At 44.7% G+C, this 27,642-nt stretch overlaps 1 protein-coding gene across 1 annotated transcript in view; it reads right to left on the bottom strand.

Moving 5' to 3' along the window:
* LOC126455064 (lutropin-choriogonadotropic hormone receptor-like) overlaps window positions 1–27,642 on the bottom strand; it is an 805,745-nt gene that overhangs the window by 169,232 nt on the left and 608,871 nt on the right. Inside the window, exon 12 of the mRNA XM_050091146.1 lies at window positions 19,769–20,061. Within this exon, the coding sequence (XP_049947103.1) occupies window positions 19,769–20,061 (293 nt within the window). The remainder of the gene's footprint in view (window positions 1–19,768; window positions 20,062–27,642) is intronic.

The following is a 27,642-nucleotide window of genomic DNA, read 5'->3' as shown; positions in this document are numbered from 1 at the left end:
TCAAGTCACGGATGTTGAAGTTGAAAGAGTCGCATTCTCGGGAGGACGCGTTATTGCTCTTTTTGTCCTCGTATCGCTCTCAGCCCCGAGATGGTCGCTCGCCGGCTGAGTTGCTCCACGGTCGTCCTCATCGAACCTTGATGTCTTTGTTACATCCGCCGCATCAGGTTCCTCTACAGCGGCAGACACCTGCTTTTGCCCCAGGCGACGTTGTCTACTACCGCCACTATCGAGGTTCACGGCGTTGGCTTGCAGGGCGCATTCTTCGCTGCCTCGGCCGCGCTATGTATTTGGTTTTGGGGGCCTCTGGTGAGGTGCGCCGGCATCTTAACCAGCTGCGCCTCTGTCGTCGCACGGGATCTGCCGTTTGCTCTATGGCGACGCGCCGCCGCCGCCGCCTGTTCTCCCGCCGGCGACGCCCGCAGTGGACGCGTCGCTGCAACCGCCGGGCGCCTCCCTGGGTCACGCGCCGCCGATCGCTTCCCGTGACCAGTTGTCCTCCTACATGGAACTCTTGCCCGCTCCGGATCATATGTCGTCTTCGCCCGTCGGGTGCCCCGGCCCGATGGAAGTCGACCCATCGGCCCCTCCTGTCTCTCTACGGGCGCATACACCGCATGTTGGCGTGCACCCTGGAGCAGGTTTTCAGGCGTTTCCTAGCTCCCCTCGGTCCGAATGGCAGGATGCGGGTGGCACAGCCTCGCCTGTAGTTAGGCTCCCCACCTCCTCGCATACGTCAACATGGGGTCCTTATGCCACAACCGTCCGCCGATTTGCGGGGGAGGAATGTGGTGTCACCGCCAGACACCACACTTGCTAGGTGGTAGCCTTTAAATCGGCCGCGGTCCGTAGTATACGTCGGACCCGCAGGTCGCCACTATCAGTAATTGCAGACCGAGCGCCGCCACACGGCAGGTCTAGAGAGACGTCCTAGCACTCGCCCCAGTTGTACAGCCGACCTTGCTAGCGATGCTTCACTGACAAAATACGCTCTCATTTGCCGAGACGATAGTTAGCATAGCCTTCAGCTACGTCATTTGCTACGACCTAGCAAGGCGCCATTACCAGTTACTATTGATGCTGTAAAACATGTACCGTCAAGAGCGATGTTCACCAATTATGGATTAAAGTTAAGTATTCCAGCAGCTACGTACGTTTTTGGTAGTCTCATTCGCATGACCTGTTCCAGACCTCACGCCAGCCCGCGTGAGCTAAAAAACGTGCCTTTCGGCTTCCTCTCATAGTGGGTTGGCTGTCTTGCCAATCCACAACAGAGACTGTATCTTTAGTGGGTTTGTCGCATCTTCTAAGTGTTCTGCCAACAAAGCGCAGTCTTTTTTTCGCCTCCCCACAATATTATCTATGTGGTCTTTCCAATTAAAGTTGCTCGTAATTGTAATTCCTAGGTATTCAGTCGAATTGACAGACCTTAGATTTGTGCGATTTATCGTATACCCAAAATTTATCGGATTTCTTTTAATACTCATGTGGATGACCTCGCACTTTTCTTTGTTTAGTGCCAATTTCAACTTTTTGCACCATACGGAAATTCTCTCTAGATCATTTTGTAATTGTAATTGATCGTCTGATGATTTTACTAGTCAGTAAATTACAGCGTCATCTGCAAACAATCTAAAGCGGCTGCTCAGATTATCACCTAGATCATCACAGCAGAGGGTCTATAACACTACGTTGCGGAACGCCAGATACTACTTCTGCTCTACTCGATGATTTACCGTCTGTCACTATGAACTGTGACCTCTCTGAGAGGAAATCATGAATACAGTCACACAACTGAGACGATACTCCATATGCACGCAATTTTATTAATAGGCGCTTGTGAGGAACGGTATCAAAAGCCTTCTGGAAATCTAGGAATATCTAATCGATCTGAGATCCCTTGTCGACAGCACTCATTACTTTCTGGGAAGAAAGAGCTGTCTGTGTTGCACAAGAACGATATTTTCTGAGTCCGTCTTGAGTTATGTATCAATAAGTCATTGTTCAAGGTGATTCATAATGTTCGAGTACAGTACATGCTCCAGAATCCTACTGCAAATTGAGGACAATGATATGGGTCTGTAATTCAATGGGCTCCTCCTATTTCTTTTCTTGAATATTGGTGTGACCTGTGCTACTTTCCACTCTTTAGGACGAGACCTCGCGTCAAGTGAGCGGTTGTATATGATTGCTAAGAAAGGTGCTATTGTGTCTGCGTACTCTGAAAGGAACCTGATTGGTATACCATCTGGACCGGGAGACTTGCCCTTTTTAAGTGATTTGATGCGTTTCGCCACACCTAAGTTATATATTTTTGTGTCACTCATGCTAATGGCTGTTCTGGTTTCGAATTCTGGAATATTTACTTCATCTTCTTTCGTCATTGAATTGCGGAAAACTGTATTTAGTAACTCCGCTTTAGGGAAACAATCATCGGTAACATTTCCATCGCTATCGCGCAGTGACGGTATTGACTGTTTTTTGCCACTGGTGTGCTTTACATACGATCAGAATGTCTTTGGGTTTTCCACCATATTTTGAGACAATGTTTCATTGTGGAAACTATTAAAAGCGACTCGCATTGACGTCCGCACTAAATTTCGAGCTTGGTGAAAGGTTGCATTAAGCAGATCTTTGACTGGGCGAGTGACATGAGGTATGCCCCATCTTGCATGAAAACAGTGGTTTACATACAGTAGCTCTCTCCCAAAGCAGGAATCACATGACATACAGGGAGGTGCCGATAACGTGCAGATGTCACGCTACACCTGAGAGGCCCTTTGTTTGTATTCTCTTCAAGGAAGAAAGGACAGAGAACAAAGGTGCTGGTGAATCCGCACCACACAGCCACATGCGAAGAGTGCAATAGCGCAATGGCTCTTCGTGCGGTTTAACAGTACCCCAAATTCGGCAGTTCCGCGTATTCTTTGCACCCTGTAGTGTAAAATGCTCTTCCTCATGCCGTAGAATGTTGCCCGCCCACATGTCATTAACACCGATCCGTGCCAGATACCGACTCGAAACGTTGCTACGCATCATGAGGTTTCACTTGCTGCACCGTCTGGATGTTGTACGAGTACAGTGTACAGTAGATCGCAAAACTTTCCGAACAGTTGACCACGGGATGGACAGTCCTCGTGAGGCTGCACGACCACTAGCACTGCTTGGGCCACGTGCTGCATGATCAGTCATAGCAACGACAACCTCGTCAATAACTTCCACCGGTATAGGAGGCCTTAATTATGTTTGTTCGTTCAATATATTTTCCAGCTCCCGTTTAACATGCGTGTGTATTTCCATTTCCCTGAGTGCATCCACAAGTCTTCCTTTCTGTAGCTTTTGATGGCCTCTGAATTAGTGTGTGGGTTCTCTTTCAAACGAGGTGCCACTTTGTAATTATTGCTCTCAGTCAGCCTAGTGTACTCTTTAAATCTGGTGTTGGCATCGTCTTCTATTACCTATATAAAAATTTTCTGGAGTCTGCCACAGTTAATTTAGTAGATCCTAGACCACAAAAGGGGTACACATTGTCGTTTGTGTGGTCCGTCAACCTATCCAATGTATGCTCGGTACGGAAGCTGATATGCAGTTTTTTAAAATCTTATTTAAAAAACCATGTGATTCCGTCAGAGATTATACGAGCGTGTGGCACCGAGGCGTATTTGGTTTTCGTCATTACTTCATGTTATTTAACAGGTGTTAATCTCTGTGTCAGTTGCCACTCACCTTTAATTATCTGCTTCCTTCCTATTCATTATTTGTCGCTAAATTCCAGGTTATTTATCTACCTCATGGGTTTCTAATGGAATGCTGGTAAGTCGATGCAGCATGGAGCGAAAATATGCCTTTCTGTGCATGTCTGGGGATATGCTTTGCTTGGTGGGTCTTATTTTCCATTGTAAATAACATTCCGTCATCTAAGGTGTGGCAAAACATCTTACCTAATTTAAAGTTCAAATAAAAACAGATGGATTAAAACGTGAATGATGTCTATGGAGTGGGAACTTTGTTTACAAGCACTGCCGTAGTCTAATTTTAAAGCAAGTGGTGCAACGATTTAAAAAACAGGAGCAAGGCCACGCAGTATTCGCACACCAGATAACATTACTGCAGTAAGGCATTCATTTCAGCTATCTTCAAAGATAACTGCTCTGTAACACGCTAGAAGTCTTCAGTTATCTGATCGGAGTGTGCGTCGAATTTTGCAACAGGACTTACGAATTCATCAATACAAGACCGATACTGTTCAACAATTGGTTGAACGTGACTTCCACAAACGTATGAGATCTTGTGCAAACATCCTTGAAAATGTGCTTGAAGATGCTCTGGTTGTTCGCAGTGATAAACGCATTTATCAAGACGCACTAATCGAAGGTACTAATCGGATGATCTTAACGAAATGGGCTCATTGTCTAAACTTCCGATACTGGAATGAAAGAACCCTAGTGAACTTCATGAAAAACTGTGTTACTGTTAGGTGCGAGGTTGGAAGAGTCGAGATAACTGGTCCTTACCTTTCTCAAGTCGACGATGCTACTGTGACAGTAAATTCTCAACGATACAGTCACACGATAAACACTTCTTTTGCATCAACACTACAACTTCATCAGGTATGGTCAGAGACACACTTTTCCCCGACGCTTCATTCCTTCAAGTCGCTATGTCCGCTGCCCAGCATTATCTGCAGTTTTTTTTTCTGCGAGGGCATCTTAAGACTGAGGTGTTCGAACATCGGCCAAGGACTTAGCCAGCAATATAGGGATGTAGTACAGTAAGAAACTGATCTCATTCTTCAAAAATGTTCGTGAAAATAATGCAAAGTATGTGAAGTCGCTTTCAACAATGCATTGACAGTAAATGACACCCCCTGCGTGACACATTGTTTTCAAATGAAAAATTTCCGCTATGTTTAAGTATCATTCACGTTAATACTTTTTATTTTCGTTCCACCGGTTTTTCATTTGAACGTTACATTAGGGTGGATGTTTTGTCGCATCCAGTATTATGCTGGGTACGCATGTATGTTAAACATCATTTTGCATTTCTGCAATTAAGTTTCTGGCCTATTTTCAGATTTGATTTGTTCTACAACTACATCTGTAATCTGAAAGCCATCGTACGGCGCTTAGCAGAGCGTGCTTGTCATGTCATCATCTGACTGCAGCCCCGTCCTATCACCACCTTAGGCATTGGCTGGTGGTACGTATGAATGACTGACTGTTGATCCCTCCTCCACGTAGAAATTTCTCTGAATATACCAGCGTGGGGACTGCACAATATGTTTATTGACTTACGTATTGAGCTCACTCGACAAAAAATTAGTCACCCCTACATAAATCATTGTAACCATCATCTAATACCGTGTAATTCCGACTGTGGACTTGATAAACGCCTGGATTTGTTTGCGAAGTTAGTCCAAAAGTTTGTGCAGGTATGTCGCATCCAGATTAAGCCACTGCTAAGGATCTGATCGCACAGTTCCACCAAATTGCGAGGACAGTTCTATCACCGTTTTACCCACTGTTCCAACTTGTCCCACAGTTTCAAGTCAGGTGATTTTGAAGGCCAGTCGAGATGTAATAAACTGGGGGAGTGTTCAGAAAACCAGTCACATATTCTTCCAGCCTGATGAACTTTACTGTTGTCGTCTTTGTGTGGCTGTGTGAGCATGGCCTCTTGCGAAGTGACAGACTCCAAATATTTACTGCAGGGACTTCCCCTCGCAGTGTTCTCTAGCCTACAAATGGAGATGGGCCTTCGTTCACTGCCTGCAGCAGTTCCTGACGGGTTTGCAAGTGATTTTGATTCACAAGCAGTGGAATGCGTCTTCCGTCCCTCTTTTTTTCAACAGTTCTGACGTCGTGTATCGTGGCCACTCGTCTTATACAACTGCTTGTAGATACATTGAATAATCCGTGCAAAACATCAAGAATTGCAGCAACACCGTATGGGCTTAGGCAAGGTCAAACAAGATTGCTCCTTTTTCCCACACTGTCAGGCCCTTACATTTATCAAAGTTTCCGTACAATGTCCGTTTCAATCATAAATATCTCATGATCGCTACTGCCTTGTGCTCACTCAGAGGCACTGCTTGCGCTGCTGAGCGTAACTCGATCGCTGCGCCAACTGTAAAGGCACAGTGGGGCGAGAAATTTTTGTGCCGATGAGACTGCGTTTCACTCGCCCTGGAACGTGGGCTCTCCGCAACGCATAATGCCGTTTCTGTAATGTTCTTCATTGCAATTTGTTGAGTGGTTCTCTGACATTCACACGCTGATTACCGTAAACAAACGTGGGGCGAAACGTGTAGATACTGTTTGCAGCTACACTCCCTCTTACGATAATCCAACTCGGTGATGTCCTTACATTCGTTGTTGAAGTTGATCTGCAAGGCGAGCAGTACGATATTAGCAACGCGAATGACGTACGGAAAAGTTCCATTTACGTGAATCTCTTCATAGTTTTCAACTGTAAAGATATGAAAGTTTGAACCGCCGTCCTCCCGAATCGAGACCAGTGTGCTAACCACTACACCATCTCACGCGGTCATTCTGGTGGCGACCGCTCCTAACAATAATGTAAAGTGGCTGTATTCCTACTAAGTCTTTTTGGAATTTCGCAGATGGAACATCCAGCTTCTCGTAGCCCAATTACACGACGTCGTTCAAATAGTGGGGAATTAATAATGACGTCTTTGTCGCCTTAAAGGCATTCTTGACTAACGTCAACTCACCAAGTGCAATTTCAAAGGTAAATAACGCTCCCGACCGTTGCGGGCTGTATCTAAAGGAAACCTGACTTACTAGCGCCTGACGTATGCGAATGGTGCGAAATTTGAGTAGACACCATCTTTCAGATGAAGAAACACGTCTACCATATTCTGTTTATCTCGCACAACTCCTTCTTGGTGCTGCGATTCCGTTAGTGTAGATAATAAATAATATTCGTTAGACGCTACGCCCTAGTTTTACTTCTTGATTTGCTTGTACGAGGGGCGTTCAGAAAGTAAGCTCCGATCGGTCGCGAAATGGAAACGACTATGAAAATCCGATAAAGCTTTGCACAGATGTGTTGGGTAGTGTCTCTAGTATAACCCCAGTTAGCATCACGTCGCTCTTCTCATTTCTGAGCTCGCAGTGAGTGCGTAAAGATGTCTAGAAAATAGTGTCTGCCGCCAAGTACGAGGGCCTGGTGAGAAATTTCGCCTGAAGCTATGCAGCTAACATTACATGACTGTCGTGCTGTTTCTTCTTCAAGACAATTCTCAGCCGCATTCTGGAGGGGCAATGAAGATGCTCCTGCATCGTTTTCAAATGGAAATGTTAGATTACCCACAATACAGTCCGCAATTGTCTCCCCCTGAGTTTCATTTCTGGTCACATGAACCACTGTCTTTGAAGACAACATTTTGACACAGACAACGAGGTGTAGGCCAGCGTGGAGAATTGGCGGAAAGCACTGGCGGCTGCCTTCTATGATGAGGCTATTGAAAAGTTGGTACAACGCTATGACAAAAGTCTAAGTCAGAACGGCGACTACGCAGAGAAGTAGCTGAAAGGTGTAGCTAATTGTTAGAAGTAAAACGTTTCTGATGTTCACTGTGGTTTCAATTTGGCAATCAATCGGAGCTTACTTTCTGAACAGGCCTCGTATTTCAGGTTATTATCTCTTTGTCCCTGTCAATTATAAATCTGATGTTCATGTCTAGGCTTTCTGCCGACTTGAATCAGATAGTTAGGAATTCCTGTTTTTCCATTATTACCCATAGTTTATGTCTATGAGTTCCGTCAAATACTCTTTCATAATCCATAAATGCAAGATGAGTTTCCAGATTAAATTCTCGCCTCGTTTCTATTATCTGTTTCAGTGCGAACGTATCTTCTATGAACGATTCTCCCTTTCGGAAGCCTGCTTGTTCCTCCACTAAAATTACAACTGAGATATTTAATAGCCTCTAATTTAATACTGTGATGTAGATTTTTTAAGCAGCATTCAGGACACTTACACATCTCGTAGTTAGATGTATTACTTCAAGCACCTTTCTTACACAGGGTGTCTAAACCTGTTAGGTGAAATTTAAACAGGTGATAGTGGCTCCAGAACCGAATCTATGAAATAAGGACCCAATGGTTGCAAATGCATATCTATTATCTTATGGACATACACAGCGAACACAGCATACCAACAACGTAACTCATAGAAAAGATCACGAGTCTCACAATGGAATGATCCAATAAGACATGTCGAAACCCACCCTGAAATTTTTTACCCAGGAAGAAGACAACGAAAGAAACACTCTATCAAAATTTTAGCTGTTAACAGGAAATGCAAGTATTAAAAAAGAATAGCTGAAAATTGCCAAATTCTTAGCGCGCCAGGCGGCGGTAGAAATGTACACCCCTACTGGCGCCGTAGCAACTGTACATGCGCAACTAGACACACACCAGCAAAGGTCGGCGGTACATTTGTAAACAGGGAACACGACACAACTCGATAGTAATTTGTAATGGACGTTTCAGGTTACCGTTCGTTGACAGTTTCTCTGACAATACAGTAAACAGTAACTATTCTCTCGAATTAGCCACTTAAGTAACATATATTACAAACTATCAGTTGCTTTTTGCAGTATTGGTAAGTGTTGACAGTACAGATAAAGCTGAATTAATATTTATTGTGCTTTCGTAAGGCATGTCTGATAGTAGTACCTTTTTTTTTCTTCCAGTTTCAATGTAATGTGGAATCCAATTAACGTTCTCACTTTAGCAATGTTGAAAGATGAAGAACGTTTTTTCCAGCACGTACATACGTGTCATTAGTTAGTTGATTTCTTTGACATGCTCGTGGTCGTGCGGTAGCGTTCTCGCTTCCCGCGCCCGGGTTCCCGGGTTCGATTCCCGGCGGGGTCAGGGATTTTCTCTGCCTCGTGATGACTGGGTGTTGTGTGATGTCCTTAGGTTCGATACGTTTAAGTAGTTCTAAGTTCTAGGGGACTGATGACCATAGATGTTAAGTCCCATAGTGCTCAGAGCCATTTGAACCATTTCTTTGACATTCATTAGAATGATATCGATTTCGTTTGAAATTGTGGATACGTTAGAAGAAATAGGAAATAACTATGACGATTCCATGAATTGTGGTTCGGAAGACGTCAGTTGTGCCAGTAACAGTTCTGAAGAAGAATACCTTCCAAACCTAAAAAAACAAACTACAGCAGCTTTCAGCGACAAAGAAAAGGCAATGAAATATTGGTTAAACGAAAGAAGGAAAAAAACGCTTGAAGTTACGCAGTGAGCAAAGGCGTTTTCATTTCGTAAAATTGGATCGTGAACTGTACAAATGGAAGAATGAATTACATGAAGTAAGAAATTTGCGCCAAACGGACACCCGAAACCATCAGAATGATAAACTGTTCGAAAGATTTAGAACTGCTCGTGAGAGGCTTTGCACCCTTACCAATGGAGTTCTACGAGACTGGGCCCTCCAAATTGCATCTGACATGAACATTGCTAATTTCCAGTCTTCGTCGACCTGGATATGCAGGTTCAAGAAATCGTACAGAATAAGAAGTCATCGGAAACGCTCGAGGGAGAGTCCTCAGCAGCATCTGCTGCTCTTTCTTTCCTTACGAGATACAATCGATTCGCGCAGTCGATATTGCAAAAGATGTCACCAAAGGCAATCCCTTCGTTAGCGGCACGGCGCTTGGGCTCACGTAAACGTGTAGAGCAGCTCCTAGTGATAATGCTATACAGAAATTCATAGCTGACGTAAAGACGAAACTTGCTGTTATCCCCGCAACTGCTGTTTATAACACTGATCAGTCATGTTTCGTGAAAGCACACATGCACATTGCACTTTATCATTTAGGGGTGAAAAAAAGGCAGAGTCGGTTGTCCAATCAATGAATGCAATTACACATTCGTATACGATAAGGCCAGTGAAAAGTATGAGTGATTTACTGTTTCCGCAGCTGTATATTTGTCACCAGGAACCGCAAGGCAAATTAGGACCAAAAATAAAAAATGGACTGTCTAATTGCAAAATCTTGTAATCGACGTATCAAAATCTGGAATAATGGGAAAGAATAATTTTCAACATTTCTTTCTAAACGTATTCCTACTAGCTGCAGAAACTAATCCGTTGCTTTTGTTGGATTCATGGCCTGAGCATAACGACGCCTCTGATTTTGTGGAGGACAACGAAAAATCTGTAGGTGTAATGTGAATTCCGCCTGGAACTATTAGTGCGATTTAATCTCTCGATAAATAATTTTTTCGTCAGTGGAAAGCATTTTTCAGGAAATTATCAGACAACATAATTTCCAATATCCCTATCACATTTCAGGTTTATCAGGGGAACGCTATTCTGAAGTTTCAGTCATTTGTGCATGATAAGTTTTCTTCGCCACGCTTTTCGAATTTGATCAAGTATGACTGGTTTTCAAGCACAATATGCAGAACAACGGCCGGGATCATTTCTGAATCCATCACAGTTATGTCTAAATAAAACTAGGGGTTACTGAGAAGAGACTGACTGCATCAATTTTTCCTTTGTCAGGTGTGCCTGTTGCAAGAAAAATGTTTGTCTTTGTCATTCAATAAACCCTTCGTATTTTTGTGACGACTACAGGGAATAAACGAAGAACTGTTTCGCTGATAGTCAAATGTACAACATTCAAACAATATTATAAGGAATGGCTTACAGAAATTGTTATAAAAAGTAGTACTGCAAGACACATTTCATTTCAACAAATTACAAGTCCTCATTGATGGAAGTCGTATGCGACATCAAGCAGTGGCATAATTTGATTTTCTATGCTAGCCGATTTTATCAGAATTGCATGTGCAAGAATTGAACTGTCGATATGAAGTTATTTAAAAAAAATGTTAGTAATGTTTAAGTCAGGTTTTCACAGGAACAATCAAGCTAACAACAACGAGCGAAAGAGAATTCTGGCTGGTATACCCAGTAGGCCTCTTGCAGGTCTTTCAACTGGACGCGACTGCATCTACTTACGTGTCCCCAACCTTCCCCAGTATCTAATCAGGAATGGAGACCTGCAGTTTTAACGTGGAACCCGAACCACATGTCTTCCGTGGCCACTCCAACATCTGTGAGAAGTGAATGCTCGGTTAAAAATCACAGTGAAAAAGTTGTGGTCTGAACGGGATTTGATCCCGCTCTCTCTGGATCAGGAAGCGCGCGCTTTGCCACTAGATCATTTTTAGTGGCAAAGCGCGCGCTCATAAATTTCCACTCAATGGCATTGAGAAGACAGGTAAAAATGGCAGCCGACATACAAGGAAGATTTTGGGCCAGTGCTAAGGTGAGATGGGGATGCAATTCCGTGTAAAGTGCACGATATCCACGGCTGTCACGCTTCCGTACAAACTGAGACACTTAAATTCGCCCTTCCCTGCGCCATTTTGGATACGCCGTCAAGAACAGTGCTCTCACAATGCAAAATAATCTTCACTGAATAGTAAAGTTACGCACTGTAGCTCTAGCAAGGTAGAATTGTATCCTGTATGCCGAATATTACCTCCAAAAACTAAAAACTAAAAAAACAGCGTTCATAGGCAGGTCCCGTTCCCTCTGGTATAAACGATTCTATCCATATACAAGCGAATGGTAGTGAATTTTCTGCAAATGCACATTCGCACGAGATCGGTTCCAATCGTCTCATCGTAAACCAGACTTTGGCTGCTTAAAATTGGTGTCTATGGACTCCGGATAATTCCGCGACGCGGCGCTGCGTGAGTGATTCGCCGAGGCGCGGTAGGCGGGCAGGGCTGTAGAAACCGCTGTTATAAACTGTTCTTCGCACTGCGAAAACGTGTAACTTCAACATGTTTTACAAAGTACTTGCAGTGCCTCTTAGCAGCTAAAATTTTGGCAGTGCATTCGTTTCGTTGTCTTCTCCCTGTGTAAAAAGTTTCAGGGTGGGTTTCGACATGTCTTACTGGACTATTCCCTTTTCAGTGCAGTGGCGCATGCAGTTCTGCCGGACTCTCGCATAGATCCCGGGTGTCTGTTGTACACTGCAAGAGGCAGTGGGTGATAGATAGCGTACACCCCTGACCACTAAACAGATGTACTCTACAGAACTTGGCTCACAGCACGTGTGACATGTTAGGACCACATGCATCGCACCGGCGCATTAACCGTGCCGCACGCACAACACTATCCTTTGGTGTCAGTTGTCCATTGGATCAGACAGCATGTGGGTGTCCGTGGTGAGGTGTGTCACTGTGTGCACTGTATGATGCGTAATCGAAGGGGGAACAGTACTCGTCACCATAGTTGGCACACAGGCCCATAAAGCAGCACGAATGCGCGGAGAACGCTCAGACGGCTGTCATCCGAGCCCTGCGCCATACCACCTTGCAGACCCACCACCCCGTCCAGACGGCCGCTGCTCTCACGTATGATACCTTCCGTGTAGTGGAAACCCTGGCTGATGCCGTTGAGGCCCAAACCCAACTGCTCGTCCTGGACCCCACGCCAGATGAACTCCAGGATGACCGAGATATCCTGAGGGCTGCAGCTGCCTTCCGAATCAGACCACCACTTATAGCCCCTCGCCTTACGTCCACAGCGGAAGTCTTCGGAATCCTCCGGAGGAAACGAGGTAATCCGGCCCCTGGCCTGGATGGGATCGTCAACGAACATCTCTGTCGGCTACCGCGAAAGCCCCTAGTGCTTTTCACCACGATATTGAACTGTTGTCTTCAGAGTGGCCTTTTCCCTCCACAGTGGAAACAGGAAAATCTTATTGCGATTCCAAAGCCTTCTAAATATCATACGGTACCTACCAACAACAGGCCGATCAGCCTTTTCAACACCATGGCGAAGGTCCTGGAGTCTCTCATACTCCACCGCATTTCCCCGCCTCTGGCGGCAGCTGGGACGATGCGTGCCCAAAAGTTTGGGTTTACCTCCCACCTGTCCGCTGAACTGCAAGTTATTCGCATCACGGATCACATTAGCAAGTTTTTTAATTCCAGCATATCGACGGCAGCGGTATTCTTGGATGTGCAGAATGCTTATGATAATATTTGGTAGGTGTATAAGATGCTGACGCAAACGCCCATCCCTGACATCTACATTAAGATCGTGGATGATTTCCTTCACCAGAGGACCTTCCTCGTTGCTCAGCGGGGCAAGCGCTCCAGTGTACGCCACATGTCAACGGGTACCCCTCAGGGCACTGTGCTGCCCCTCTTCTTTTTGATGTCTATGTCAATGACATGCCCGTCATCCGTCACTGCCATTTGGCGCAATACGCCGATGACACGGCGCTTTATACGACCGGCCGCAATCCTGATCAACTCATTGCTCGCCCCCCGAAGGCAAGTGGACGCAACAGTCACCTGGTGTAGCTCCAATAAAATGGACCTCAATTCCGCTAAAACATGGCTGTATATTTCACTAAACGGCGCCCTATACTCCGAAACAACATCTCAATCGGGGGCGTCCGGGTCCTGTGGGCCCAGGCTACCAAGTACCTCGGGGTATGGTTGGATAAGAAACTTTTCTTCCACCGCCACGCAGAATACGTCACCCATAAAGGGTTAAAGTTGACAAAGGCCTTGTACCCGCTCTTCTCCAGCTAAAAGTTGACTTTAGATACCAAGCTCCGGCTGTGTCACTGCGTTGTCCTACACTCACTAACATATAGTTCGTCTGTGTGGACCACGATTAGTAAGTCCCGGATGCTGATACTCCAGCTTCTACAGAATAAAGTTCTCAGGTGGAATCTTCACGCCCCTTCGCTCACCAGGATTGTCACTCTGCATGAGGAGACTAATACAGCCCTTCTCAAGACTACCATTCACCGTAAGGCTCGCCAACTGTACAGAAAAGTGGACGTCCTCCGTGAGACAATCGCTGGACGCCAAACCATCGGCACCACAGTTCCACGGCGCTGGCACCGACACCCCGTTCCGCTCACCATACTGGAGGATTCGGATTCGGTCTATGACTGACGGTAGGCCCAATACGATCGCGTTTTTCTGCCCGTTTCGTACAGTCACTAGCAGTGGCCCATTCACGTCCAGCCACTTTTCTCCTTGCCCATAGAGTTGGCGCATTGCTGCATCCCTCCTCTGTCCTTCCACCGTCGGAGGGTGGCACAGAACTTAAAGTTTCACCGCCACACCTTGAAAGTGTGATGCTCGGTTGTTATTTAGCCGTTACTTTCCTGAATGGAAGAAGTTCATCTCCATAGACACCAAGTTACGAGATACAGGGTCATTCGTGTCACAGAGAGCCGGCCAAGGTTCTCGCCAAAGACATGTCTGAACACCAGACTTTGCGGAGACGGTGTTGTATAGTGTGACCGACCACTCAGTAATGAGGACTCATCAACTTGCTCGTGAAACGCGTACTTCGAAGGATAGAGTTCAAGTACTGGTGATGTTGGTGGTGGTAAGTTCCGATGGGACCAAACTGCTGAGGTCATCTTTCCCTAGGCTTACACACTACTTAATCTAACTTACCCTAACTTACACTGAGGACAACACACACACCCATGCCCGAGGGTGGACTCGTACCTCCAACAGGGGGAGACACGCGAACCGCGGCAAGGCACCTAAGGCCGTGCGACTACCCCGCGTGGCGCAGAGTACTGGGTATTACACCCAATCATAAAGAGCATGTGCAAGCACTGGGACAAATGGGTTTTGAACCCCGGGTTCACTTCTGTCGAGGATTATCCATCACAGTGCCGTAATGCTGAACTTCGTACAGTTTGTATTGTTCACGGATGACGCTCTATTAACCAGAGATGGTGTTTTCATCGGCCGTAACAGCCATGTCTGGTACGTGGACAATCCCCACGCCACCATCAGTGGCCACCAACAACGATTCTCTGTCAACATATGGGCTTGCTTTGTCCAAGATCATCTAGTAGCACCTTTCTTGCGACCTCTGCGTTTGACTGGTCTACGTTACCTGGTGTTCCTAGGAGATGTGCTGCCACAGCCCTTGTTGTCCGCGAAAGGAATGTGATTTCAACAAGTCGGTGCACAGCTACCTTAGATGTTAATGTCTGCGGGCACATGAGCAACACGTACCCTCATCGTTGGATTGGAAGGGTAGGTCCCGTGGCCAGCGCGATCGTCGAATCTCATCCCTCTGGAATTTTTCTTCCGGTGTTACGTGAAGACGACGATAAATGAAATTCCCGCAGAAAAGGATGAACACCTACTTGCTAGCTCCAAGCTGCCTGTCTCCTGGTACACCAGACAGCATGGGTGTTTCCGAGAGTCTGGCAGAATTTTATGCGTTATTGGTATGCATGCACTGAGAATGGCTGTCGTCACTACAATTACTATTAGTTACATTGTTTTTATGCGGTGTAAGCGGTATATCTCAGTAACACAACAGTCGGTTGTGGACCCACTATCACCTGTTTCAATTTGACTCAAGAAGTTTGAGGCACCTCGTACGAGTGTATGACCTTCGCTATTTACTATTCTTCCATTATATCATATTTTATTCAGTATATGTTTAAGAGATGTAGCGTTCTTAATTCTGAGAGAATTCCTGCGTGTGTGGTCAATTCGGAATTTATTCCATCGAGTTCTCGTGATAACCGATTTTTCATATTTTTAAAACGGTCTTCACTTTCGTCAGATCTACATAATCTACTCCTTGCAGTTGTTTCTTGTTAACTGCTTCTTTGGCATGTGGATTATAAAATAGTTCTTTGGAATGTGTAATCCACTGAGATGTTTGTATTACATTGGGATTTACGTAACTCTTTCTTCTCTGTTGAAATTTTCATTAATCGTATTTCTTGTGTCCCATGGATGTCATGTTCAACTCTGCTAGTAAACGCCCCACGATGTCCTACGTGCTGACATTACTATCGCTTTTCTTTCATTTCTTTTTCGATGGTAAATCACTTTAGTTACTAATTATTTCTTCTGAAGGTATTCATCATATACCGTCTGTTTATCGTTTATGGCTTTTTGCATCTCTTCGTTCCAAATTTTTAAACCTCTTTCCCTGTCGTTGCTATGTTTTTCACCTCGTAGTTCACTTGCTCTTTTACAACGTTTTTACCATAAGACCATTCTTTATTTTTGTCTTCACTAGTAGGTATTTCATTCAGTAATTGTGTGTGTCTGTTCTGATACAGATCTCCTAAGCTCTTTACTTGCAATAGATGTACCCTAAACCTTTTGTTTCATTTTATTTTTTGTTGATCGCTTTTTCCATCTTTACTATATCTAGTATGTTAATTTTACAAGCTTTGGTCTCTATTTATATTTCCACCTCCATTCATTCGAGTATATACTATCCGTGGAGCTAACTTTTAGTTAACTGTTACATACCCTATTACTGATCGGTAATCTCGTGCAGACCATGTAAATTCGTGAATGTCTTTCGTCTTAAAGAAGGTGTTCGTTACATTCAGTTCGTTCAATGTTATGAATTTCCTTAGTTTTTTTCCATTCTGATTAACAGTAACTTCCATGTTAGTACATATTTAACTAGGAACTGGCAGTTTTTCAATTCCGGCAGTTACATCTCTCTCTAAAATTACATGGTCCTCAGTATTAAAATCTGGTTGAAAAGGAGTCAGAAGATCAAAAGCTATTAATCCCAGACAGAGAGATGGTTCATATTTGTTGCTCCGTTCTGTAATTTCCTTAACGATTTGCAAACGGAAGGAGAATAACTAGTGATAATTATTAAATATTTGCAAAGGAGTATTAAAAGGTAATGATGGAAATTAAAATTGGTGATATTCTTTATTGAAATGAGGTAAGAGATGCGGCTCTTCGGATAGCCCATTTATTGTGTTACAGATGTAACATACACAAAATCTTGGACGTATCGCCGTAAAGAAGAAATATCTTTGATGATAAATCACGTGATTCTTGAGGTCAGAGCAGCATCATTACATCAATGTTCCTGCTACAATATTTTGAAAGCTCTGGCAGATAGACATTCACGAATTTACTGGCGCTCCAGGGAAAGTGTGGAGGGGAACTATCCACTCGTAAAACAAAATTAGGTAGATGTTCCCGTAGATGAAGCATAAGCCATTCTGCAACACGTCATCGCACAAAACATGTTCACCGCTGGTGACTCTCTTTTATAGTACCTAATGGAGAGAGGGAAAGATTAGCATATAATAGGAAAGTAGGAGGGTAGCATGAAACCTGTCAAAAGACTTTGGTAACCATTATACAGAATGACACGTGTTATTCTGCTGCTCTTATTTTCAACCGACGTCCTGCAGAACCGAAAACTGTAAGTCATAAACTCTGGGCAGGCCGTTGTGCCTGAGCGGTTCTAGGCGCTTCAGTCTGGAACCGCGCGACCGCTATGATCGCAGGTTCGAATCCTGCCTGAGGCATGGATGTGTGTGATGTCCTTAGGTTAGTTAGGTTTAAGTAGCTCTAAGTTCTAGGGGACTGATGACCTCAGATGTTAAGTCCCAGAGTGATCAGAGCCAAAAAAAAAAAAAAAAAGAAAGAGCTACTTAAACCTAACTAACCTAAGGACATCACACACAACCATGCCCGAGGCAGGATTTGAACCTGCGACCGTAGCGGTCGCGCGGTTCCTGACTGAAGTGCCTAGAACCGCTCGGCCACTCTGGCCGGCGCTCAGAGCCATTTGAACCATGAACTCCGGATTATCCATCCTAAGTTGAAAGGTTGACTTGTCCACATTCTCTTCATTCTGCATAGGAGTTTTCTGAGTAGTGTAATGCTTTTCGCTGTAATGAATGGTCTTTGAGGTAAAATACCAAAATATTTTATACCGTGTAGTCTTTCACGGCCGGTGATTACGTAAGTTAAAAAAAAAACAAGTTCAGAGACCGTGATAGATACATAAACCTATTCACTGACGTTTCGAAAGCATATATGTGAGACATCCTGAGAGAAATTGGTTGTTCTAGGAACAAGCGACAGTTACCGATTTACCGTACACAGGTTAACTGCCAATGTTCGCATATGTTGTTTATTAGCTAAACCGGTGTCGTCACCTTTTTTAAAAGAAAATACAAAAACTCTCGTGAAATATTACATTAACAAATTAAATAAACACTTAACAACAATTCATAAATTAAAAGTGATACCATATTACTTCTTAGCTGATGGCTACGTTAGAAAGTTGTTCCTACAACTGCGTCCATATTCTCAGGTGCACAAGAGGACTGAGTGAGGATAATCAGTGGAAGTTATTATATAACTAGAACTGTCTATATAAGCGAAGCACTGGAAGAGACGGCCGAATGTCAATGTAACTTCATACAAATACACCACATCGGCACGAATCTAACTGATTAGTGATGCAGATCCCTGTGACTGTAAACGGTCAGAAAAGTGCTTTAGTGTTCTTCACGTTAGGATGAGAGCCGAGAATGTCAGCAGTCGGACTGAGAAGACACCACAACACAAACAGCTGTATGTGGGGTGGTGCGAGCCAGGAAGTGTGGACTGTTGATGAACTGCGTCCCACGGTGTTCAGTGATGAATCGCGGTTCTGCACTGCCCAAGATGAACATCAACGGCGAGTATGGTGGCGACCTGCAGAAAAGTCCCATTCGTCCAGTGTTCTGGAGAGGGCGAGTGGTGCTACACTTGGTGTCGTTACATGGGAAGCCATTGAGTATGACTTCAGGTAATGGCTAGTAGTGACTGAGGAAATTCTTATGGTGCAACGATTCATCACAAAATCCTGCATCCTCATGTGTTTTCACACGATACGTGTCTCTATAAACTGGCTGCGTGATGTTGAGGTATTCACATCACCAGCAAAATCCTCAGATTCATCTCCGTTAGAGCATGTGTGGGACCAGTTTGGATGTCTACCCTGTCGGAGTGCCAGTTGACAGATATCGAGGACCAGTTAGAACAGTTGGTTGCCAGCTTGCCATGGGGTAGGAAACAACGACTTTTTGACACATTTCCAAAGTGAACCAGACCATGCATACACGCCAAGAGGGTTGGAACATCATAGTGATAAATGGTCTTATTCTGGCAAGTTATTTGTAAATTTGACTCGTTTTTGTAATTCTTCTCTCTTCATGGAGTTTCATTTCGTTTCCTCCTCCCCTTCTGAGTGCTTCAATTTTTAGTGAGGCTATATATTTCCTTAAAAAAATGTTCCACTTTCTTGTATAGAGAAGAACCATTCGAGTCGATAGTCACATTTCTGGCACACACTTGAAGGAAACTGATAAAATTTTGTAGAACTGACACACAAGAAAAAAGGATGGTCTGTCTGTACATAACATTGTGTTTCTGTTGCAAATATCCTCAAATCAGAAGTCCTGTCGTTAAAGTGGACATTAAAAGGGGTTCCGTTTATTGAAAGATTAAGAAATACTATCCTGCACCAGCAACATGGTAAATGTGAATATATCTGAAGGTGTATCCTGCAGATGGGGACGAAACGACAAACGATTGTGAATAATTTTTTACAGGATGGGCAAAATAAAACTGGCCTGAAAAATATTTCGTGTACCTTAAGATAGGCATATCGTTAACAGTGATGTATGTTGGGTTGCCTATTTCAAGGTGCTCGAAATATTTTTTTGGCCAATATATCTTTTTTTTTCTTCTTTTTTAAACATCCAGTGTAGTGCCGTCGGCCTGTCAGTCCGGAATGTGTGACTGATAGCATTTTGACTTATTTTTATTTCTTTAATTTCAAATGTTTATATTTTGTAGAGTGGCCTGCTGATTGGGTAGTAGCTGCGCGCATTACAGAGCAGCTGCGTGTAGCACGGTCGACTTACCGATCTGCCAGGAGTAGGCGTAGTTGAAGTAGAAGCCCATGGACTTGAGATCCATAGCGGCGAGGGCGAGCAGGTAGAGGCCCATGCAGAAGTCTGCGGTGGCCAGGTGGCACATGAGGAACTTGGGCACGGTGAGGTCCGAGGCGGAGCAGAGCAGCACGAGCAGCACGGCGGCGTTGCCCAGCAGCGCGGCCGTCACCACGACCCAGACGCAGCCGCGCAGCCACGGCAGGCCCATGATGTCCTCGCACGGGTTGAGCGCGTCCGGCTCGGGCGTGCACCGCACCGCCACCCTGCGCACACACCAGAGCCTTCCAAAGACGGGAGCGACCTGGGGCACGTCTCACCACGACCGAAAACTCTCTGACAGGGTACAGAACGTCATTCTGAATGAAAACTTTCCTACACGCCCTGAGGTACACTGAGGTGACAAGTCACTGCATAGCGATATGAACTTATACAGACGGTAGTAGTACCGCGTACGTAAGGTGTAAAAGAACAGTGAATTGGCGGTTCTGTCCCTTGTACTCAGGTGATTAATGTGGAAAGGTTTCCGATGTGATTACACTACTGGCCATTAAAATTGCTACATCTCGAAGATGGCGTGCTACAGACGCGAAATTTAACCGACAGGAAGAAGATGCTGTGGTATGCAAATGATTAGCTTTTCAGAGCATTCACACAAGGCTGGCGCCGGTGGCGACACCTACAACGTGCTGACACGAGGAAAGATTCCATCCGACTTCTCATACGCGAACAGCAGTTGACCGGTGTTGCCTGGTGAAACGTTGTTGTGATGCCTCGTGTAAGGAGGAGGAATGCGTACCATCACGTTTCCGACTTTGATAAAGGTCGGATTGTACCCTATGGCGACTGCGGTTTATCGTAGCGCGACATTGCTACTGGCGTTGGCCTAAATCCAATGACTGTTAGCAGAATATGGAATCGGTGGGTTCAGGAGGGTAATACGGAACGCCGTGCTGGATCCCAACGGCTTCGTATCACTAGCAGTCGAGATGACAGGCGTCTTATCTGCATGGCTGTAACGGATCGTGCAGCCACGTCTCCATCCCTGAGTCAACAGATGGGGACGTTTGCAAGACAACAATCATCTGCACGAACAGTTCGACGTCGTTTGCAGCAGCACCGACTATCAGCTCGGACATCGTGGCTGCGGTTACCCTTGACGCTGCATCACAGACAGGAGCGCCTGCGATGGTGTACTCAACGACGAACCTGGGTGCACGAATAGCAAAACGTCATTTTTCGTGTTTGGCAACATCGTGGTGAACGCACATTGGAAGCGTGTATTCGTCATCGCCATACTGGCGTATCACCCGGCGTGATGGTATGGGGTGCCATTGGTTACACGTCTCGGTCGCCTCTTGTTCGCATTGACGGGACTTCGAACAGCTGACGATACATTTCAGACGTGTTACGACCCGTGGCTCTACCCTTCATTCGATTCCTGCGAAACCTTACATTTCAGCAGGATAATGCACGACCGAATGTAACAGGTCCTGTACGGGCCTTTCTGGATACAGAAAATGTCGCGCTGCTGCCCTGGCCAGCACATTCTCCAGATCTCTCACCAACTGAAAACGTCTGGTCATAGGTCGTCGAGCAACTGGCTCGTCACAATACACGAGTCACTACTCTTGATGAACTGTGATATCGTGTTGAAGCTGCATGGGCAGCTGTACCTGTAAACGCCATCCAAGCTCTGTTTGACTCAATGCCCAGGCGTATCAAGGCCCTTATTAAGGCCAGAGGTGGTTGTTCTCGGTACTGATTTCTCAGGATCTATGGACCCAAATTGCGTGAAAATGTAATCACACGTCAGTTATAGTACAATATATTTGTCCAATGAATACCCATTTATCATCTGCATTTCTTCTTGGTGTAGCAATTTTAATGGCCAGTAGTGTACGATCGCACAATGGGAATTGAAAGAATTTGAACGCAGAATGGTTGCTGGAGCCAGATGCATGGGACATTCCATTTAGGAAATCGTTAGAGAATGCAATATTCAGAAATCCACAGTGTCAAGAGTTTGCCGGGAATATCAAATTTCAGGCATTAATTCTCATCTTGCAGAACGCAGTGGCTGACGGCCATCACTTAACGACCGAGAGCAGCAGCTTTTGACTAGATCTGTCAGTGCTAACAGACAAGCAACACTGAGGGAAATAACCACACAAATTAATGTGGGACGTATGACAGTACTGCGAAATATGGCATTAATATGCTTCGGCTGCAGACTATCGATGCGAGTGCCTTTGCTACCAGCACGACGTCGCCTGCAGTGCCTCTCCTCTGCTCGTGACCATATCGATTGGACCCTAGGCGACTGGAAAGGAGGGCCCTGGTCAGGTAAGTCCCCATTTCAGCTGATAAGAGTTGATGGTAGGTCGAATGTTGCGTGGACCCCACGAAGCCATGCACCCAAGTTGTAAACAAGGCACAGTGCAAAGCTGGTGGGGGTTCCATAATACTATGGCCATTGCTTACATGTAATGGTCTGGATCCTCTGTTCCAATTGAACAGATCATTGACAGAAATGGTTATGTTTGGCTGCTTGGAGACCATTTGCAACCATTCATGGACTTTACATTCCCAAACAATGATTGAATTTTTATGAATGACGATAAACCATGTCACTGGACCACAGTCGTCCGCGACTGGTTTGAAGAATGTGATTTGGACGCCCAGGTCGCCCGACATTAGTCCCACCGAACATTTATGGGACATAATCGAGAGGAGGCGAGCTCGTGCACAAAATCCTGCATCGGCAACATCTTCACAGTTATGGACGACCGTAGAGGCAACATGGCTCAATATTTCTGCAGGGAATGTCGAACGACTGGCTGAGTCCGTGCCACGACGAGCTTTTGCACTGCGCCGCGAAAAAGGTGTTCCGACACGATACTAGGAGGTGTCAAAATGGTTCAAATGTCTCTGAGGACTACGGTACTTAACATCTGAGGTCACCAGTCCCCTGGACGTAGAACTACTTAAACCTAACTAACCTAAGGACATCACACACATCCATGCCCGAGGTAGGATTCGAACCTGCGACCATAGCGGTCGCGCGGTTCCAGACTGAAGAGCCTAGGAGATGTCCCATGCCTTTTGTGATCTCAGTGTAATATTTAGTGTGTTCCAGGAGAGCAGTTGCTGTTGGTGTTATACGTGAAAGATTTAGTGTCCGGTATTAGTTTCAATCAGCCTGGTGCAAAGACTGGTAACTTGCACTTAATGCAAAGAAATTAGAAGTTGTGTGCTTCACCAAACGCAAAAGTGTGGTATTCTTTGACTACAGAATTAATGAGTCACAGCTAGAGTGAGCCTGTGACGCCCATGACCGTCTACTGGCCTGACTGTAGATACAGTGAACTCTTTCTACGCCAAGGCGCTAGTAAGGGGAGAGAGGCGCTAGTAAGGGGAGAGTGGCGGGCCCATTTCCCGGACACCTCTTACCTCATGGAATGCTTCCTGGTGCCGATTATGAAACAAGTTGAGTGGATCTGGGGACTTCCTCGAGGGACTGCACGAGGAAAAATCCCTGGCTCTATTCGGGATTGAGCTCGGGATCTACACAGACGGAGTCTAGCACTCTAATCACTAAACTACCATAGCTGCTAAGATATGAAGTAATTAGGTGAAACACGGTTCGTAGGAAGAATGTTAAATGAAGGAAGGAATGTAGGATGATTAATATTTGTTGTCCCAATAGAATGAGGTCATTAGTATAGAGTATAGCCTTGTATATGCGGAATGATGGAGAAGGAAAACATCTGTGCTCTTTCAAGGGTGCCATCCTGCCATTTACAGTAAGCGATTTGGAGAAATTGTGGAAAACCTGTTTATGGAGATTTGAGCCACAGTCCTTCCAAATATGAATCCAGTGTCTTATCAGTTTGATACCAGTCTCGGTGGCAGGATATCGCGAAACTGCAGTTTGTCTACAAAACGGATTTCATATGAAGCCATTGTAGAACAAGTACTTCAATACTGCTAGGAGAGGACATTGAGCAAATACAAAGAAGGCCTGTACAAACGATCATAGGCTCGTTTGAATGGCGAGCGGGTTAACAGCAGTGTTTACAAACCTTACATGGCTGGCAATTGAAGAAAGGCGCTGTGAATCTCGCAAGTACTTGCTTAGAAAATTGAAAGAATCGTGTTTCATTGCAGAAACTATGGATAATCTTGAATTCCTGGATTTTTATCTCATAGAACTATTTCATGTATTATTAACTGAATAACAGCTCGCAGAGAGGAATGAGCCCATTGTGGGACGGAGGCCAGGGTGGCATGGCTCTGACAGTGGTTCAGATCTCGCCGTGCCTGGGGCCGCCCGGAAATGTCAGATCTGTGCACTAACCGGGTACAACGTCATATACGCCCAGCTGCAGTCACAACGGGATGAATGGCACGTTATACATTTACACACGTGCAGGGCAAACTATGGTAATTAAATTATGAAACACCGCTTTAAAGAATAGAAAAGTACGATTCAGCAGATATACAGGGCGATTCAGCTGCCCCTGCAGCTGTGTTTTATGAAACCCGCGACACCTTCAGATATCACGTGGAAGATTTATTTATTCTCTCGCTCGCTACGTGCAAACTATTAGTCCTGCAAAAGAAATGAACAGGACCTTTTTCTACAAAATTTAATGTTGCTAAATTTTATTCTGGGAAACATTTTTGGTAGTGGCTGTCGTTTTCGAATTATTTAAGAAGAACGTACAAAAGTGACCATGTATTTTTGTTCATGTACTCGAAAACCGTGGCCTTCAGCGAAAGCATATCTCAGTACAAAATTTAACTACATTAAGTTTCCTGTAAAAAGAGATTGTTAATTTTTTGTGTAGGCCCAATAGTATGTGTGTAGCGAGAGAAAAAAATATGAAAATCTCGTGCATGGTTTCTGGAGGTGTTGCGCTTTGCATAAAATGGGTTGCATAAAACCCAGTGATAGGGGCAGCTGAGTAATCCTTTACACAGGGTGTCTTTCCCAAGAGATTTTGTCTGGTGATTCGGCAGATATTTGCAATTTCTTTTTTGCAATGTATGACTGAAGTCATCTCAAACAAATGGTGCGTATCCAGTGGCTCGTGCGACGACCAAGAAAGCGTCGGTTTGTGTCCAGTTTCGAGAAAAGTGATTTCTGTAGCGTAATACTATGTGCCCATTCGATAGAGCGCTCCCAAATTAGTCTAATGAGATATTCATTTTATCGGTATGTGTTAACAGGAGCAGTAAAACGCGGAGAATAACAAGCACTACAGCAGCAGTGGCTGAGCAACGCTGTGATCGGGTGTAGCAGTTAGCACAGGAGCCTGGGCGATGCCGTCGCTTCCTACTTTACGTACAATAAAGTGTGATCTGTCATTTTATTCAGATTTTTGATTCTCAAGATTCAACCAGATTTTTAGTCTATTGTATCAATAACTGAAAATAGGGCTGGTGATTGCTCTGTTAAGTGATGTACATGTTAGGAATTTCGAGGGAAGAGGGTGCAAAACTTATAAATGTGGCGGCCATCTTCCCCCTAGCGCATTGCTCTGAACGGAGTTGTTGAAGCAGGACCGCGCACTTTTGGACTTGTAAGATATCTGTGACGACGATCACGATCTTTGGAAATATTCTATTAACGTTCAGTGGGAACTTAGAGAAATCTGCAGTGGTTGAGACTCTGATTTGTTTTGCCAGTAGTTCAGTGGAGCATGAATTTCTCGTGAGATAAGTCGCATCGGTCTTAAAGTTATTTGCACTGAGTCTATCTTTAACCCACTTAGCTACAAGGGACTATATTTATTTCGACACTGATCGACAGTTAATTTCTTTACATCGTGTGTCTAGCAAACTTTTTATTGTGTTACTGTTGATTTGACTTCGAGCAATTTAAGCTGTGAACACTTGGTGTGTATTCAAATTGTTTTAATGACGAGGGCTGAAACTTTAATAGGGCAACTATTTATTTACAGCTCGTACAAAATAGATGCGTGTTTCAAAGTTTTACTGACCTTCAAAGTAGTCACCAACATTGTGCATAACCCGTTGCCAGCGATGTGGAAGTCGTAGGATACTCTAAGCAGTGCCAGTTGTATTGACAGTTAGACCGGCGCGGTCTATTGCCCGAATTTGTAGCAGTTCTGAAGCGAATGCCGTGAAGTGTTTCCTTCAATTTAGAAATCGAGTTGAACTCACGAGGGCTTAAGTCAGGGGAGTGCAGTAGGCGGTATAGCACTTAGCAGCCCAAACAGTCAAACAAATAAGTAACAGCTTGCACTGTACGTGCTTGAGTATTGCCCTGCAAAATGATGGTCTGGTCCTGCAGAAAGTGTCATCACTTCTGTCTCTAAGCTTGTCAAAGGTTGTGTTCCAAAAATGTATCTGTTTTGTACGAGCTGTAGATAAATAATTGCCACTTTTTAAGTTCCAACCATTCGTACATAGTATGTTTGCTGACCACTGTATTGAGGGCTGGAGCTATTTTACTTCATAGTTGAGTTTAGTCACCAGTCTACATTCAGTATGTGTGAAACAGCATTATAAATTTTATTGAACTTCAACAATTTCAGATTGGGGAATTTTAAATAGATAGCCGCACCTATGTTCAACCTGAGATAATTTAAAGCTGTCGAATACACCAGAAACAATTTTGTTATTTTTATTATTTAAAGAGACAGTAACAGTTTCTAGTCAGCATCCCCTAGAAACGAGCTCATCATCGTCGTAGTTGTATAGGTATATTAGCCGAGTAATCTCTCTCCATCCATTAACCCCCCCCCCCCCCCCACCGCCTCTCTCTGCAACCGCTCCTCCTCCTCTGTCCATGTACTCCCCCCTTTAATTCCATTTTCTCCTCTCCCTCTCCATCTGATCCTTCCTCTCGCTGATCACTCTGCCCTCCTCGCTCTGTCCATATTTTTCTCTTTCCTTTCTCAGCACATCTCCTGTTTCCCCCTCTCTCTCACATTCTTCTATTCTCTTTCTCTGTCCATTTCCTCCTCCTCATCTCTCTGTCCATCTCTTCCTCCCCCTTTCCTTTGCCCTCTCTGCCTCTGTCCATCTCCCCCTTTTTCATTTCGCTGTCCATCTCGTCCTCTGTCGTCCATCCCCGTCCGCTCTCTGTTCATTTCCTCGTTCCTCCTATCTGTGTCCATCACCTCTTTTCCTTGTCTATATGTGCATCATCTCCTATCCACTTCTCTCTCTTTCCTCGTTAACGCCCCCATGTTAGGAGGCTGGTTGTTCCAGACCCACAGTATTTCTTTCCAGAACGTAACTAATATGGTCACCTAATTCGGATGAAACTATTCCGGTGGTTTAGGATGAGGTATTTAACACTGGCGTACACACGTCACATATATTTTACACGTACGAGGATTGGAACTTTAATAGTGGCAACTATTTATTTACAGCTCGTACAAAATAGGTAAGTGTTTCAAAGTTTTATTGACCTTCAAAGTACTCACCAGCATTGTATAGAACGCATTGCCAGCGATATGGAAGTCGTAGGATACTCTTGGCAGTGCCAGTTGTGTTGACAGTTCAAGCGGCGCGGTCTATTGCCCGACGAATTTGTAGCGTAACTGCCACTATTAAAGTTTCAACCCTCGTATTTGTGCACATGTTTCACCTGCATCTCTAATGAGTTTCGCCCTGTAGTTTCATTTTCAGGCAGCTCAATGTCTATGACGCGTTATCCACTGAACTATATGTCGTGCAATGACATATATTTCTAGGTGCATTCAGCGGCATATATGTTCTGAATAGTGTTAATAGTAAGGAAATAATAAATAAAAACGTCATGCATGATGCGACAGTTTTCACGCTTCTCAGTATTTACAACGTCATAT

Source organism: Schistocerca serialis, chromosome 1, assembly GCF_023864345.2.
Source record: "Schistocerca serialis cubense isolate TAMUIC-IGC-003099 chromosome 1, iqSchSeri2.2, whole genome shotgun sequence".
NCBI lineage: Eukaryota > Metazoa > Arthropoda > Insecta > Orthoptera > Acrididae > Schistocerca > Schistocerca serialis.
The sequence above is the reverse complement of the archived record's forward strand: the minus strand, read 5'-3'. Positions and strand labels throughout refer to the sequence as shown.